General features: G+C 40.8%; 1 protein-coding gene across 5 annotated transcripts in view; it reads left to right on the top strand.

The window, feature by feature from the left end:
• CCDC30 (coiled-coil domain containing 30) overlaps positions 1 to 15,488 on the top strand; it is a 156,535-nt gene that overhangs the window by 138,149 nt on the left and 2,898 nt on the right. For 3 of the 5 annotated variants that reach the window (XM_082387698.1, XM_082387697.1, XM_082387701.1), the window contains 5 exons: positions 2,042 to 2,183; positions 5,952 to 6,088; positions 7,126 to 7,240; positions 14,379 to 14,446; positions 14,698 to 14,889. In XM_082387698.1, the coding sequence (XP_082243824.1) occupies positions 2,042 to 2,183; positions 5,952 to 6,088; positions 7,126 to 7,240; positions 14,379 to 14,446; positions 14,698 to 14,875 (640 nt within the window). In that variant the 3' untranslated portion in view covers positions 14,876 to 14,889. Of the gene's footprint in view, positions 1 to 2,041; positions 2,184 to 5,951; positions 6,089 to 7,125; positions 7,241 to 14,378; positions 14,447 to 14,697; positions 14,890 to 15,488 lie in introns of those variants that run through there. The other 2 variants (XM_082387700.1, XM_082387699.1) reach the window with 1 other exon arrangement.

Here is a 15,488-nt window from a genome sequence, read left to right as displayed (position 1 = left end):
CCCTGATGAGGAGCGCAGTAAAGAGGCGGTTAAATCATTTACATAGGGCAGTTCTTCCGGGTCTTTGTATACCTTTGGCCAATCACCTGGTTTCTTTTTCCACACCTGACCTGCCCTAGCACCCTCCCCAACATGCATGCGCAACTTTTTTCCAAGATGGATTCCAGCCCAGAGGCCTATGGGGCCGCCTTAGCATCACATATTATGGGGTGGTGCCCCCTCCTTTTTGACCCCCAAGGAGGCTTTCTGCGCATGTGTAGTGTCTCCCTTGCTCCAAGGATAGGAAATGTATGACCTCTTGATCTTTTCCTCAAACGGGGTTTAGCCCTTCTCTGTCCCTGCCATGACTGTTATCTTAAGGCATCCACAGGAGACAAAGCCTGACTCTTTACCCTGTTTCTGCTGTTACTTCCATTTCGGAGAGCAAACAGGAGGCTGGCTGTAAATGTCTAACCTGGAGCCCACCTATCTCCTGTCTCAGGAAATGCAAACAGGAGGCTAGTTACTTGTACGTGTCCGGCCGGAAGCCCACCTTTTTCTCGCCCCAAGAAATGTGAACAGGAGGCCAGTTGTAAATGGCCACCCTGGAGCCCATCTATCTCCTGCCTTCGGTTCAAAGTGAAAGTTCTTAATTTTTAATTTGAAGAAGCACTTTCTGAGTAACAATATTCTTATTTGGAAAGCACAATCGTCTTCAGAGCAGTTTGCCTAGTGGTGGTATGCAGGATTTAATCTATTTTCTTGTTTACTCAGGTTAGCTGTTGTAGTAGCTTGAAATGGTAACTCAGATTTTTGTTGTCTTTTTTTTAATAGCAGGTTTATTGAGATATAATTCACATACCATACAATTCACCCATGGAAAGTGTACAAATCAGAGGCTTTTAGTTGTACATCCATCGCCGCATTCGATTTTAGAACATTTCATTACCCCAAAAAGAAACCCTTTAGCTATACCCCCCAGCCCCAGGCAATCACTAACCTACTTTCTTTCACTCTATATTTGTCTCTTCTGGACATTTCATCTGAATGGAATTGTAAAATATGTAGTCCTTTGTGACTGGCTTCTTTCACTTAGCATAGTGCTTTCAAAGTTCATTCATGTTGTAGCATGTATCAGTACTTCATTCCTTTCTGTAGTGGAATAATGTTCCATTGTACAGATACTCCATATTTTGTTTATCGATTCATCAGTTGATGGAAACTTGGGTTGTTTTAACCTTTTGGCTGTTGTGAATAGTGCTACTATGAACATTCATGTACAAGTTTTTGTGTGGACTTATGTTTTCATTTCTCTTGGGTATATACCTAGGAATGAAATTGCTAGGTCATATGGCTCTACGTTTAACCATTTGAGAAACTGCCAGGCTTTTTCCGTTTGCCATTCCTACCAGCAGTGTATGAGTGTTCCAGTTTCTCCACATCCTTCTCAGCACTTGTTATTATCTTTCTTTTTTATTTTATCCATTCTACTAGGTGTGAAGTGGCATCTCATTGTAATTTTGATTTGCATTTTCTTTATAGCTAATGATGTTGAACATCTTTTCATGCGTTTATTAGTGGTAAGTCAAATTTATGTCAGAATCAGAGTAAGAGTCTTGAGCAGAGAGACATATAGAATTGGCATTTAAAAGTCTAGACTCAAGGCAAGGACTGAGAGCAAACCCAGTTATATGGAAAATAGACAAGATAGAAGTAGTGGGTTATATCACTGTCCAAGGGTGTAGCCAAGAACTAGAAATGTTTAAATTGATGGCTGAATCAGTGGAGCAGTATTCCAAATTTTTAGATGTCAGGGATCAGAAGTCAAGGAGTTTCCTGAGTTGGGGATGACTGAATCTTGTGCTATTTAGGAGGTTGTACTTGGTCCATTCCCCCCACTTGGGGGCAAGAAGTCCTGCAGATGTGAGGCAGGACAAGTCTCCATCTGTGGTGCCAGGCCATGACAAAGCAAGAAGAGGAAACCCAAGAAAGGTGCATACTGAGGAGGCAAAATAGTTTTCACTGTGTTCAGGTGCACCTATATTTAAATTTGCTTTTGTAGAAACTATAATGAGAAGCATCACCACCACAAAGCCAAGCTTCGCAGAGTCAAGGATCGTTTAGTTCATGAAGTAGATCTCCGAGATGAGAGAATCAAACAACTTGAAAATGAGATTGGAGCCCTGCGGCAACAAATGGAAAAGGTGAGGGGAAAAGGTGGAGAGCTCACTGGTGATGCTGGTGTTGGTCATCTGGAGAAAGCCCATTCGTTTTTTAATGTATTTGTGGCCTCTTCATAGCCCAGGTTTCCATTTCTTTTCTTTGCACCCTTTTTCAATTTGAGTAATTGTTTAAGCCCTGCCCCAAAGTGTGTAAGACTCATAGTGATGCTAGATCAAATTAGACACTGAAAATATTCTGCACTGCTGCTTAGGACTAGTGTCTTGCCTTCAAATGAAAATATCTTCTTAATCACCCTGCAGCAGAGACTTCCAGACCACCCTCCGTAACTCATTCCTACTTTATGCCACCTTCATTTTGCCTCACACTTCTGTCAGTTTTAAATGGCAGTGAAAACAGGTGACCCCTATTCTTTTATCAGTCCTTGACTGGTGCCTTCAGGCTGTTTTCTAAATATCCCTGGTTTCTTTGTCTTGTCACCCCTGTGACTTTCTAGTGTGTGGGTATAAAGGAAATGGGACAGATGAATGGGATCAAATGACAAATGGCCTTGAGAGCATTAAACTACATCGATTCAAAATGGAGAGCAACTGATTTGGCCAGGAATGTTTCCCTTCTGGAGATCCCCAGCCCATTTCAGAATTTTGAAAACATTGTCCTCGGTCCTAAATTACTCATTTCTTCACCCAACAAATTTTCATCATACCACCACTATGTGCCAAGGATACCAAAACAGTTGATGTAAATTCAGTTATTCCATGGGCTATTATAGGACTCCAGGGTAAGAATCCTTAGATTACACACAGAAAACATCTGAGGATTATAACAGATGGGTCACCACTGTTGTGTTTTTAGTTTTAAAAAATCCTCTTGATACTCTAAACTGTAGTAAAAAAGGAAAATATGTTAGATTTTGCAGTACCCTCCTATTTTGGCACTAATTCATCCAACTCTTAAAGACTCAGATCCACAACTAGGAAGACAATATAGAAAATATAACAGAAGAAAGTAGCAACCCTGGTTCATGGGCCCCCAGAAATATGATCAACTTACTCTGTATTACCCTTCTTCCTTGTGATGCCTGCCTTCCACTTCCAGGCATACATGGCAAAACCAGCCTCCTGCTTTCAGCAGGCATGTTTCCTGACTGTACTGTGTTCCAGTGTACCCCCAAAATTCATGTCTACCCAGAACCTCAGAATGTGACCTAATTTGGATGTAAGGTGTTTTCAGGCATAAACAGTTAAAATGAGGTCATACTGGTTAGCGTGAACCCTAAATCCGATATGACTAGTATCGTTATAAGAAGAGGAAAAGACACACACAAAGACAGACACAGGGAAAGAAGGCCATGTGATGATAGAGGCAGAGATCGGAGTCATGAAGCCACAAGCCAAGAAACACCAAGGATTGCTAGCAACTACCAGCTAGGAGAGAGACATGGAACTGATTCTCCCTCAGCGCCCTCAGAACTAACCCTGTCCACACCTTACTGGCCTCCAGAACTGTGAGAAAATAAATTCTTGTTGTTTTAAGCTGCCTAGTTTGTGGTAATTTGTTACAGCTGCCCTAGGAAACTAACACATCTGCCCAAAAAACCACAGGCCTCCATGAAATTAACTGGAGACTGCAAGTAAGCAGAGGCGAGGAAAGAGTGGTAGGTGTTGGCCTTGGACAGACTTGGATGCAAAGTCTAGCCCTGCCACTTGATAGTTCTGTGACCTTGCCCGAGTCCCTGTGCATCATTTTCTTCCTCTGTAAAATGGGGAAATAATCCCTACCTCACAAGGTTTTCGTGAGGATTAAAATACAAAATGCCTAACGTGGGACCTGGCACATATAAATTTTCATAAATGTTATTTTCTTCTTAGTGTAAAATCTCTTAGAAGCATGTTAATCAGTAGATGTACCACAGTGGTACAAACCTGGAGCTCCTGATTTTACTTATTTTAGGGCCTGTGAACCAGAGCCCCGAGCATACAAACGCTGGGCTCACTTTCTAAGCACCTAATCTCCAGAAAATAATGCCACTTTGGGGGGCTTCATTCCTTCATCCTTCTCTTTATACAGTGAGCCAGCTTAGTCCTCTAACTGTGTGACCACCCAAACCAGATTTCCCCAGATATTTTATCCTATTATTAGAGCAGATGTCCTGATTTTTTGGTTCCAAAAAATTACAGTATTTCCAACGGACAGGGTGTCAGTAGCCTGCCCCACTCAATTTCCTTTCTAATCCAGTTATAACTGCAGAGAGCATTATTTGTGGGGTAGCTGCTTCTATTCTCAATCCTTACCATAAATATATTTAAATAATAGCAGGCAAGATTATTGTTAGACATTGAAGGGTCCTGGATGAAGGACTTTAAGATCTGGAAGAGTTTGTTTCAAAACATATTGTAATCTCCTTCCTTACAATTCCTTAATAATAGATGAACAGCCTTTCTTTCTTTCTTTCTTTCTTTCTTTCTCTCATTTTGAATTATAATTGACATAACATTTTATTAGTTTCAGGTATATAACATAATGATTTGATATTTATATATATTGCTAAATATTCACCACAATAAGTCTAGTTAACATCCATCACCACTCATAGTTACAAATTTTTTTCTTGTGATGAGAGCTTTTAAGATCTACTGTCTTCACAACTTTCTCATATGCAATACAGTATTACTAACTATAGTCATCATGCTGTACATTATATCTTTATGACTTATTAATAACCAGAAGTTTGTACCTTTTGACTGCTTTCACCCATTTCACCCACCCCTCTCCACCTCTGGCAACCACCAATCTGTTCTCTGTATCTATGAGTCTGGTTTTTTTTGTTGCTTGGGTTTTTTTAGATACCACATATATGGACAGTCTTTTCTGAATGATCTATATTAGTACCTTATTAAAAGAAAGAAAGTTGCCCCTCTTAACCCTGTGATTCACCCATCTACCAGAGGTGGTTTTTCTCCTCCCATTCCCACTTGCTCCCACACCTGGCAGGTGGAAACAAACACAAATAGGTGAAGGCACTTGCCTGTTACCATTGACAGGTTCTTGGTGAAGTGAGAAGGGCAGTTCTACACTTGTGAGCTTCTAAACTCCTCACCGACAGTGATATTTACTAATATCTGCTGACTCAATATAAGAATGTTAGTATTTTTTCACAAAATATAATCCTTTATCATTTTAGCTATAACTTCGCTAGCTATTGCTTCCAGGGAAAACTTTGGTAGAAAATGAAACATGGTGTCAAGCTAGAAATCATTTCAGCATCATCACTGCAAGAATATTCTCGGTACCTGGTTTACATGCTGAACTTGCCAAGCCAACTGAGACCCTGACATTGGTTGTCAGGTGAGGTGGCTAGATTCCCATCTTCCTCCCTTTGCCTTAGAAAGACTATAACTACAAAGCAGATGGAAATGTGTTACATGGAAATCTTTCTCAATATGGAGATTCAGAGAATTCAGTTGTATTTGTTAGTGACTCGATACCTATGGAATTAGAATACAGATGAGAGCATTAGGACCTTACTGGGAGTTGAGCGTTCAGATATTTTTAAATGTTAACCCAAAAGAATGAGTAAATGTCCAAACAAAATACGTGACATAAAATAACCAAGATAAATAGAAGAACCATCTAGCTGACAATTCAGCAAACAGACAAAGACAGACTAGAAGACAGGAGAAAAGAAGTTCACAAGGCAATTTGCTGTCAGAGTTTAGAAACAAGTTGATGCTCTTAAATGTGTGATTCTTTTTCCTGCTGGGGTAATTAGGGGGCTTTATTATCCCTAGGAGAAGGCGTTCCAGGACCAGATCACCACCCAAAATGATATCCTGCTCCTAGAAAAGAGGAAACTTCTGGAGCAGCTCACAGAGCAAGAGGAATTGATCCACGGCAATAAATGGATAATATCTTCCGTCCAGAGCAGGTAGGTGCCTGCCTGAGTCACCTGTCAGCTCCACAAAGAGGAGGTTTCTCCCTCCACAAAGAGATCTTTCCAGAGGTAGTCCTTTGAGTTTGTGGCCTATCTGATAACTGTTTCTCTGCCATTCTGCTGTTTTTAGCAGTTCATACAAGTGGCAGAGTTGTGAAATTAAAGAGAAAAATATCATGGAGAAGGCGGGCTGGGCATTCAGATAGGCTCTTTCATGGCAACATTGCCTCCTGAGGACCCAGCTATGCTCATTCGGGCCCATCCCTTTGTGTGTGTTGACACTCATGTTTATCATTTGGGACCTATGGAATCAAGGTATAGACCAAGAGAGAAGCAGGCTGGCATCCCAGCTCAAAGACTTTCTGGTTTTATCTTCTCACACAAGTTACTTTCTCCACTCTGAGCCTCAGTTTCCTCATCTGCAAAATAGGCTTCATAACAGTATCTCTTTTATGGGGTTGTTGTGAGGATTAAAGGAGCTAATACATGAAAAGTTTTAAGTGCTTACTGTGTGGAGAGGTTGCAATACCTAACGTACATGGTAAGTACTTGGTAAATGGTTGCTGCTGCTACTACTATTTTTACTTCTACTACTACTACTACTACTGAAACAAAAGCATGGGATGACTGAGATCAGAACCAGATGTAGGCTGTGTATGAACAGTGTTCATACACAATGTATGGCTGTGTATGAACCAGATGCAACCAGATGAACAGTGTTTGAAGGGATGCAGAGTCCCTCCCCTAAATGGGATCGTATCCTTCCTTAAGTTTCTCGAGGGCTGGAATTGTGCCTTTCGTATTCTTGCATATAGTGTGTCTCTGTTCTCAGTATGTATTTAATGACGGTGTACAAGCCAGAGGCTTATTCATTTTTCACTTGGTCTTGGAATATGGTGGGAATTATTCTGGCAAAGTTGGTTCTAAAATCTGGCAGTGGGCTAAGACTCAGAGCTAGTGGGAAAGGGGAGAGAGTTTTTAGGAAGGATACAGAAATGTTTAGTTATGCCTCTGATTTATGCCATCCTTAGAGTACTTTTCCTGGATAAAGAAAATAAGCAGCTACAGGAAAACCGTCTCCGGCTCACCCAGCAGGTTGGTCTCTTAGAGCGGATCATAAGGAGCATCCAGATCCGCAGAGGGGAGGTAAGGCTTGCTGTTCTCACTTTCCTTCATCTTCTGCACGTAGCTGTAGCCTGCACTTGGCCTCACGGTGGACTGCAGCGAAGAGGCTCGCTGGCTGCACACCGGGGCAGCAGGCCTTCAGACTGCTCTGGACCAGCTTTGCTCTTCACTGGGTCAGCCTTTGTCCAGCGTGCTCCTCCTGTGTGATCCCAAAGCAGTTCGTGTATGCCTCCTAGCTTCTTCCTTAACACCCTGTATTGTCATCACCTTTTCACTTCTCTATCTCATCGTCTCAGCAGCGACATCCTGGAGGGCAAGGGTTGCATCTCATATGCCATTGTATCTGTGGACAGGTACTCCATAAATATTTGAGAATGAACGGATGTTAAATGTCCTCACACAGATGCCTCCTTCTCAGCTATCCTGTTTAACATGTATTATTCTTGCCCCAGCTGAGAGATGAGCCCATCTGAGGCTCAGAAAGGTAAAGTGAAGCTAGTCTGCTCTGGCAAGGAGTCAAGCCTAAGGAGAACATCTGAGTCAGAGAAAAGCAATTATGTTACAAAAAACCGTGCTGGCAAGTAGCCAAGTCCAGAGAGCTGCAGCAAATAAGGCTCTCTGTTCAGATGAGGTCCAGAGTCTGGCTGGTGAGCAGTCAGCCAGAGGGACTTCAGTAAGCAGAGCTGCATTCTGACTCCAGGATGGAGGCTGCTTGCTTTCTTCCCTGGCTTGTATCACCTGCTAGGCGTTTCTTCCTAGGATATTTCACAGTAGATCCTGCTCATTGGGTACTATTGCTATAAGCGTTAAGGCCTACATCATGTTTGGTCTCAGAAAGGTGATAGTTTCCAAGTTTTTGAGTTGTTTTGCAGATTTTCTCAAAAGTAGAACTGCCACAAAAACAGAAATATAGATCAATGGAACAGGATAGAAAGCCCAGAGATAAACCCACACACACGTGGTCACCTTATTTTTGATAAAGGAGGCAAGAATATACAGTGGAGAAAAGACAGCCTCTTCAATAAGAGGTGCTGGGAAAACTGGACAGCTACATGTAAAAGAATGAAATTAGAACACTCCCTAACACCATACACAAAAATAAACTCAACATGGATTAAAGACCTAAATGTAAGGCCAGACACTATAAAACTCTTAGAGGAAAACATAGGCAGAACACTCTGTGACATAAATCACAGCAAGATCCTTTTTGACCCACCTCCTAGAGAAATGGAAATAAAAACAAAAATAAACAAATGGAACCTAATGAAACTTAAAAGCTTTTGCACAGCAAAGGAAACTGTAAACAAGACGAAAAGACAACCCTCAGAATGGGAGAAAATATTTGCAAATGAAGCAACTGACAAAGGATTAATCTCCAAAATATACAAGGAGCTCATGCAGCTCAATATCAAAAAAACAAACAACCCAATCCAAAAATGGGCAGAAGACCTAAATAGACATTTCTCCAAAGAAGATATACAGATTGCCAACAAACACATGAAAGGATGCTCAACATCACTAATCGTTACAGGAATGCAAATCAAAACTACAATGAGGTATCACTTCACACCCAGCAGAATGGCCATCATCAAAAAATCTACAAACAATAAATGCTGGAGAGGGTGTGGAGAAAAGGGAACCCTCTTGCACTGTTGGTGGGAATGTAAATTGATACAGCCACTATGGAGAACAGTATGGAGGTTCCTTAAAAAACTAAAAATAGAACTACCATATGACCCAGCAATCCCACTACTGGGCATATACCCTGAGAAAACCATAATTCAAAAAGAGTCATGCACCAAAATGTTCATTGCAGCTCTATTTACAATAGCCAGGACATGGAAGCAACCTAAGTGTCCATCAACAGATGAATGGATAAAGAAGATGTGGCACATATATACAATGGAATATTACTCAGCCATAAAAAGAAACGAAATTGAGTTATAGTGAGGTGGATGGACCTAGAGTCTGTCATACAGAGTGAAGTAAGTCAGAAAGAGAAAAACAAATACCATATGCTAACACATATATATGGAATCTAAAAAAAAAAAATGGTTCTGAAGAACCTAGGGGCAGGACAGGAATAAAGACATAGATGTAGAGAATGGACTTGAGGACATGGGAGGGGGAAGGGTAAGCGGGACGAAGTGAGAGAGTGGCATGGACATATATACACTACCAAATGTAAAATAGATAGCTAGTGGGAAGCAGCCGCATAGCACAGGGAGATTAGCTCGGTGCTTTGTGACCACCTGGAGGGGTGGGATAGGGAGAGTGGGAGAGAGACGCAAGAGGGAGGAGATATGGGGATATATGTATATATATAGCTGATTCACTTTGTTATACAGGAGAAACTAACACACCATTGTAAAGCAATTATACTCCAATTAAAATGTTAAAAAAAAAAAAGTAGAACTGCCAGATGATGTGACCTAATTTCCAACAGTTTATGTCTTTGCTTGAGCTACAACTGTTCTTAATTGTCTAGTCATTCACTCTTTTAGTTAATCATTCATTCAACAAACATTTATTTATTTATTAAAGGGAACTTTATTATTTTTATCCATTTATTTTTGGCTGTGTTGGGTCTTCATTCCTGCACGTGGGTTTCCTCTAGTCGCGGGGAGCGGGGGCTGCTCTTCATCGTGGTGCGCGGGCTTCTCATTGCGGTGCCTTCTCTTGTTGCGGAGCACGGGCTCTAGGCGCGCAGGCTTCAGTAGTTGTGGCACATGGGCTCAGTAGTTGTAGTTCACAGGCTCTAGAGCGTCAGGCTCAGTAGTTGTGGCGCACGGGCTTTGTTGTTCTGCGGCATGTGAGATCTTCCCGGACCACGGCTCGAACCCGTGTCCCCTGCATTGGCAGGCGGATTCTTAACCACTGCACCACTGGGGAAGCCCTCAACAAACATTTATTAATTCCAAGAACTGTGATAGGTCCTAGGAATACGGAAGATAGTTCCTGTTTTCAGAGACCTTCAGTCTAGTAGAAAAGGACAGACACATACGTGAATAAATACTATAGTATTGTCGGTGCTGAGTTACAGGCCTTAAAGGAGTATTTTTTAGGACCAGTGGTTTTGAGATCCACAATATTGTCATCAAATCAAGATAAGAAATGTCACATGGGTCAGAACTAGAGTACATCAAGCTCAGTATCCCACGTGTGACAAAGGTACCAAGTTGTAACATCTTGACACCTATTGGAATAAACTCCAAAACTGTTTATAAACTTAGAATCTTAAGGATCCTCCAATCCAATCCTCTCATTTTACACAGAAGGGAGATAAAACCCAGAGAAGCTGAATGATATGTCAAAGGCCACGTAGCTACTGCTTACATTTCCAAGATCTGTTGATTCTTGGTGATTACCACATATGCAAATAGCGCAGTATATAGATCCCTGAGATCAGACATATCCTAGCTCGCTTCCTTTCTTGGGGCTACAGTGGTGACAGCTTGACATTCGTTGGGTGCTTACTATGTGCCTGGGACTGTTCTAAGCATTTTATGTATATTATCTCCTGTATTCCACAAGATAATCTTATGTGAAAAGCCTGTCATTCCCACTTTCACAGTTGAAGAAACTGAGACCTGGAGAGGTGAAGTGACATCATTGCCCAAGGTCACATAGCTGATAAATAGGAAAACAAGGACTGAAAACAGCACTCTCTGGTCCCTGCTCTTAGCCACTGTCTCATAATACTCCAGGTCAACTGTTTCCCTTGCAGGGGCATTGGAGTAACCAGGGACATAGCCTTTGTAATAGACCATGTTGCTGCCTGTATTGTAATTCCATCTTTCTTCTCAGTTGGCTTGTAAACTCCAAGAGAGCAGGAACTCTGCCCATCTTGTTACCCATTGTATCCCAAATACTTAGCACCTGGGTCACGGCAACAACTTCTTAACTCATCTCCTTTCAGTCTTTCCTCATCTTCTAATCTGCCCTGCCCACGCCACTAGACCCATCATTGTGAAACACTGCTTGATTTCATAGTACTTCACATCAAAGAGTTTCAGAGACTGCCTTTGTCTATAAGACAAAGTTTATTCATTCAACACATACTTATGGACCATATACAGTGTGCCAGGCCTCATGCTGTTCCCCATGTGGTTTAAATATGATGGTGAACAAGAGATACTGTCTGTCTTCCCAGAACTCGGGCCCAGTGAGAGTGACAATCATGTAACTGGCAACTGCCATGCGCTAAGTTCTACAAGAGCAGTAGGCCCAGAGTGCTGAGGAAGCAGGGGGAGTGGTGTCTCAACCTGTCTGGGGTGGCTAGGGAAGGCTTCTGGAGTTATTGATGTCTAAACCAGAACTGAAGCCACATAAGAACTTTCCATATTCCAAATACCTTTCTGACAAACCTGATCAAAAGAAACTAGCCTATTCACCGTTTCCCCAAAAGCTCTGCCGTTTCCTCCTCTGAATCATGTATTTCCCTTGCTTGGGAAGACACATCTCATCTCCCCTGTCCCATCTTCCCAGGCTTTGTCTTTTGAAGTTCTATGGTTCTTATAGTCTATGGCCGGAGGGGTCTTTAGAAAATACATGTAGTCTGAGCTGATGACTCAACACTGTGCGAGGATTTCCCGCAGTCTTCAGAATAAAACCCGCATTTTCTGACATGGTCTTTATATGCTCTGTGAGTAGGCCTCTGGTCTGTTTTGGTCTACATTTTTCTGAGAAAGAATATTTGGTTTTTAAAGTAATGGAGCTCAAAACAGTTACGTGTTTTTTATGATTTAAAGGGACAGAAAATGTTTACCAGAGTATTAGGAACTCATCAAATAGAATGGAATGATTATATCAGCTAATATGAGGTAATTCATGTAGAAAAGTGGATATAAAAAGCAAGCTAACAGTGAAAAGCACTAATATAAAAAGTATGGCATTTAATTTTTTTGTTGTTGTTGTTTTTTGTAAATAACTGCTTAACTGCTTAAATGTTTTTAAACCTCTCTAATATTTGGTCTCTTCGCTTTTTTTTTTTTTTTTAATTTTTATTTATTTATGTCTGTGTTGGGTCTTCGTTTCTGTGCGAGGGCTTTCTCTAGTTGCAGCAAGCGGGGGCCACTCTTCATTGCGGTGCGCGGGCCTCTCACTGTCGCGGCCTCTCTTGTGGCGGAGCACAGGCTCCAGACGCGCAGGCTCAGTAGTTGTGGCTCACGGGCCTCGTTGCTCCGCGGCATGTGGGATCTTCCCAGACCAGGGCTCGAACCCGTGTCCCCTGCATTGGCAGGCAGATTCTCAACCACTGCGCCACCAGGGAAGCCCAGTTATTATTTTTAAAATAATTTTATTTATTGAGGTAACATTGGTTTATAACATTATATCAGTTTCATGTGTGTAACATTATACCTTGCCTTCTGTATACACTACAGCGTGCTCACCACCAAAAGTTTAGTTTCCATCCATCCATCCATCCCCCTTTTGCCCATTTCACCCTCTCACACCTTCCCCTCTGGTAACCACTACTCTGTTCTCTGTATCTATGTGTTTATTTTTGTTTGGTTTGGTTTGTTCTTTTTTATTATTATTATTCCACATGTGAGTTAAATCATATGTTATTTGTCTTTCTCTGTCTGACTTATTTCACTTAGCATAACACCTTCAAGGTCCACACATGTTGTCACAAATGGCAAGATATCATTTTTATATATGTATAATCTACTTAATCCATTCATCCTTTGATGGGCACTTAGGTTGTTTCCATATCTTGGCTATTATAAATGATGCCATAGGGGTGCATATAGCTTTTCAAATTACTGTTTTTGTATTCTTCAGGTAAATACCCAGAAGTGGGACTGGATTGTGTGGTAGTTCCTAATTTTTTTAGGAATTTCCATAGTGTTCTCCATAGTGGCTGCACCAATTTACATTCTGACCAACAGTATACAAGGGTTTGCTTTTTTCCTTGCCAACACTTGTTATTTCTTGCCTTTATGATAACAGCCATTCTAACGGGCGTGAGGTAATATCTCATTGTGGTTTTGATTTGCACTTCCCTAATAACTGGTGTTGTTGAACATCTTTTCATGTGCCTATTGGCTATCTGTATGTCTTCTTTGGGAAAAAATGTTTATTTAGCTCCTCTGCCCATTTTTTAATTGGGTTGTTTGGTTTTTTGTTGTTGAAAGTATGACATGTATAGTTACCAAATATTCTATAGGTATTAGGGATTACAGTTTTCCCCCCAATTTTGTTGATATAATTGACATATAACATTGTATAAGTTTAAGGTGTACAATATAATGATTTGATATATATATGTATTGCAAAATGATCACCACAATAAGATTAGTTAACATCTATCATCTCATATAGTTACAATTTTTTTTTCCTCATGACAAGAAATTTTAAGATCTATTCTCTTAGCTACTTTCAATATATACAATACAGTACTGTTAAGTATATCATCATGTTGTACATTACATCCCCAGAACTTATTTCTCTTACAAGGGAAGTTCATACCTCTGACCACATTCACCTAATTCCCCCATCCCTGACAACCGCAAATCTGGTCTCTATTTCAATAAGTTTGGTTTTTTTAAACTCCCAGTGTATATGAGTTCATACAGTATTTGTCTTTCTCTTTGTCTGATTTATTTCACTCAACCTGATGACCTCAAGTTCCATCTGTGTTGTCACAAGTGGCAGGATTTCCTTATTTTGTTAAAAGAATTCGTTTTTTGCTGAGTAGTATTCTATTGTACGCATATTCTTTATCCATTCCTCTATCAGTGGACACTTAAGTTGCTTCCATATCTTGGCTATTGTAAATAATGCTGCTATAAACATGGAGTGCAGATATCTCTTTGGGACAGTGTTTTCATTTCCTTCAGATATATACCCAGAAGTGGGATAGCTGGGTCATATGGTAGTTCTCTTCTTAATTTTTTGAGGAACCTCCATACTGTTCTCCATAGTGGCTGCACCAATTTACATTCCCACCAACAGTGCACAAGAGTTCCCTTTTTTCCACATCTTCTCCAGCATTTGTTATCTCTTGCCTTTTTGATGATAGCTAGTCTAACAGGTGTAAGGTGAGGGGATTATATTTTTAACCAAAAATATATATAAAGCATAAGTTCTAGGATCATATCGCCAATGGTTTATCATTATAATTTTTTAATATTCATCCTTTCTTTTCTTTAAGGAAACAACAATTAGTGACATCCCTGAATTTGAAGTATTGAATAAAATTGTGCCCTTACCAAACTCCAGGTGAGTAAAATCAAGACAGTCATCTGCATGCCTGAGAGTTATGGCTGCCTAGCTAGTTCTAGTTGCTGGCTTGAGAAAGCATAGCAGGGACTTTCCCGGTGGCCCAGTGGTTAGGACTCCGTGCTTTCACTGCCAAGGGGGAACTAAGATCCTGCAAAAGTTGAAATTCTTTTGATGCCTTAACTCTGTAACCCCAAAGTGCTGCCGAGAGATCCTGTCTATACAAAGTCCTCACACATGGCCATTCTTAGTTTTTCAGGAACGGGTTTGGTAGAGTCAGCTGGAAGTCTTCAAGAAACTGAAGAACATAGGTCAGAAGAAGCAATGGCAAACCCCAAGTCCCTCGAGTCTCTTTCGTGTTCACAGAATTCTGAAGCTGGATACATAAACGTGGCTTCTCTGAAAGAAACACATCGCATCCCAGAATAAGGCCAAGTCAGAACTATAAAATCACTGGTGTCTAAAACTAGGCTGATCAAAGCTGCTAACTTAAAGCTTGGGCGTGAGGGTGGAGCATGACGTGGAGAAGAGTTATGACAGATCCTCACTGGACGTCAACCAGGAGTCTTCAAAATTGCTGATAAATTCATTAAACCTGTTCTAAAAATGGATTTCTCAAGTTTGTTTGGTATCCTCAAATGCCTTGTATTGATCAATGTTGTGACTTAAGTTCAGTGGTTTAATTAAGGTTTTTTTTAAAGATTTTTTTTGATGTGGACCATTTTTTTAAAAGTCTTTATTGAACTTGTTACAATATTGCTTCTGTTTTTTATGTTTTAGTTTTTTGGCCTCAAGGCATGTGGGATCTTAGCTCCTCAACCAGGGATCGAACCCACACCCCCTGCACTGGAAGGCAAAGTCTTTACCACTGGACCGCCAGGGAAGTCCCTAATTAGGATTTTGTTCAGTAGAGCACATATACAGCTAATTCAGCATTCTTTCTATTCTTATTATAATGGGTATTTTCTTATTTATTTTTTAATTTAAAAGTAAAAACAATGTAATCACCTTAAAGCAAATATTTGAGGAAAAAAAAAAACCC

This window comes from Balaenoptera borealis, assembly GCF_965194805.1.
Source record: "Balaenoptera borealis genome assembly, chromosome: 1".
NCBI lineage: Eukaryota > Metazoa > Chordata > Mammalia > Artiodactyla > Balaenopteridae > Balaenoptera > Balaenoptera borealis.
This window is presented reverse-complemented; position numbering and strand designations above follow the sequence as displayed.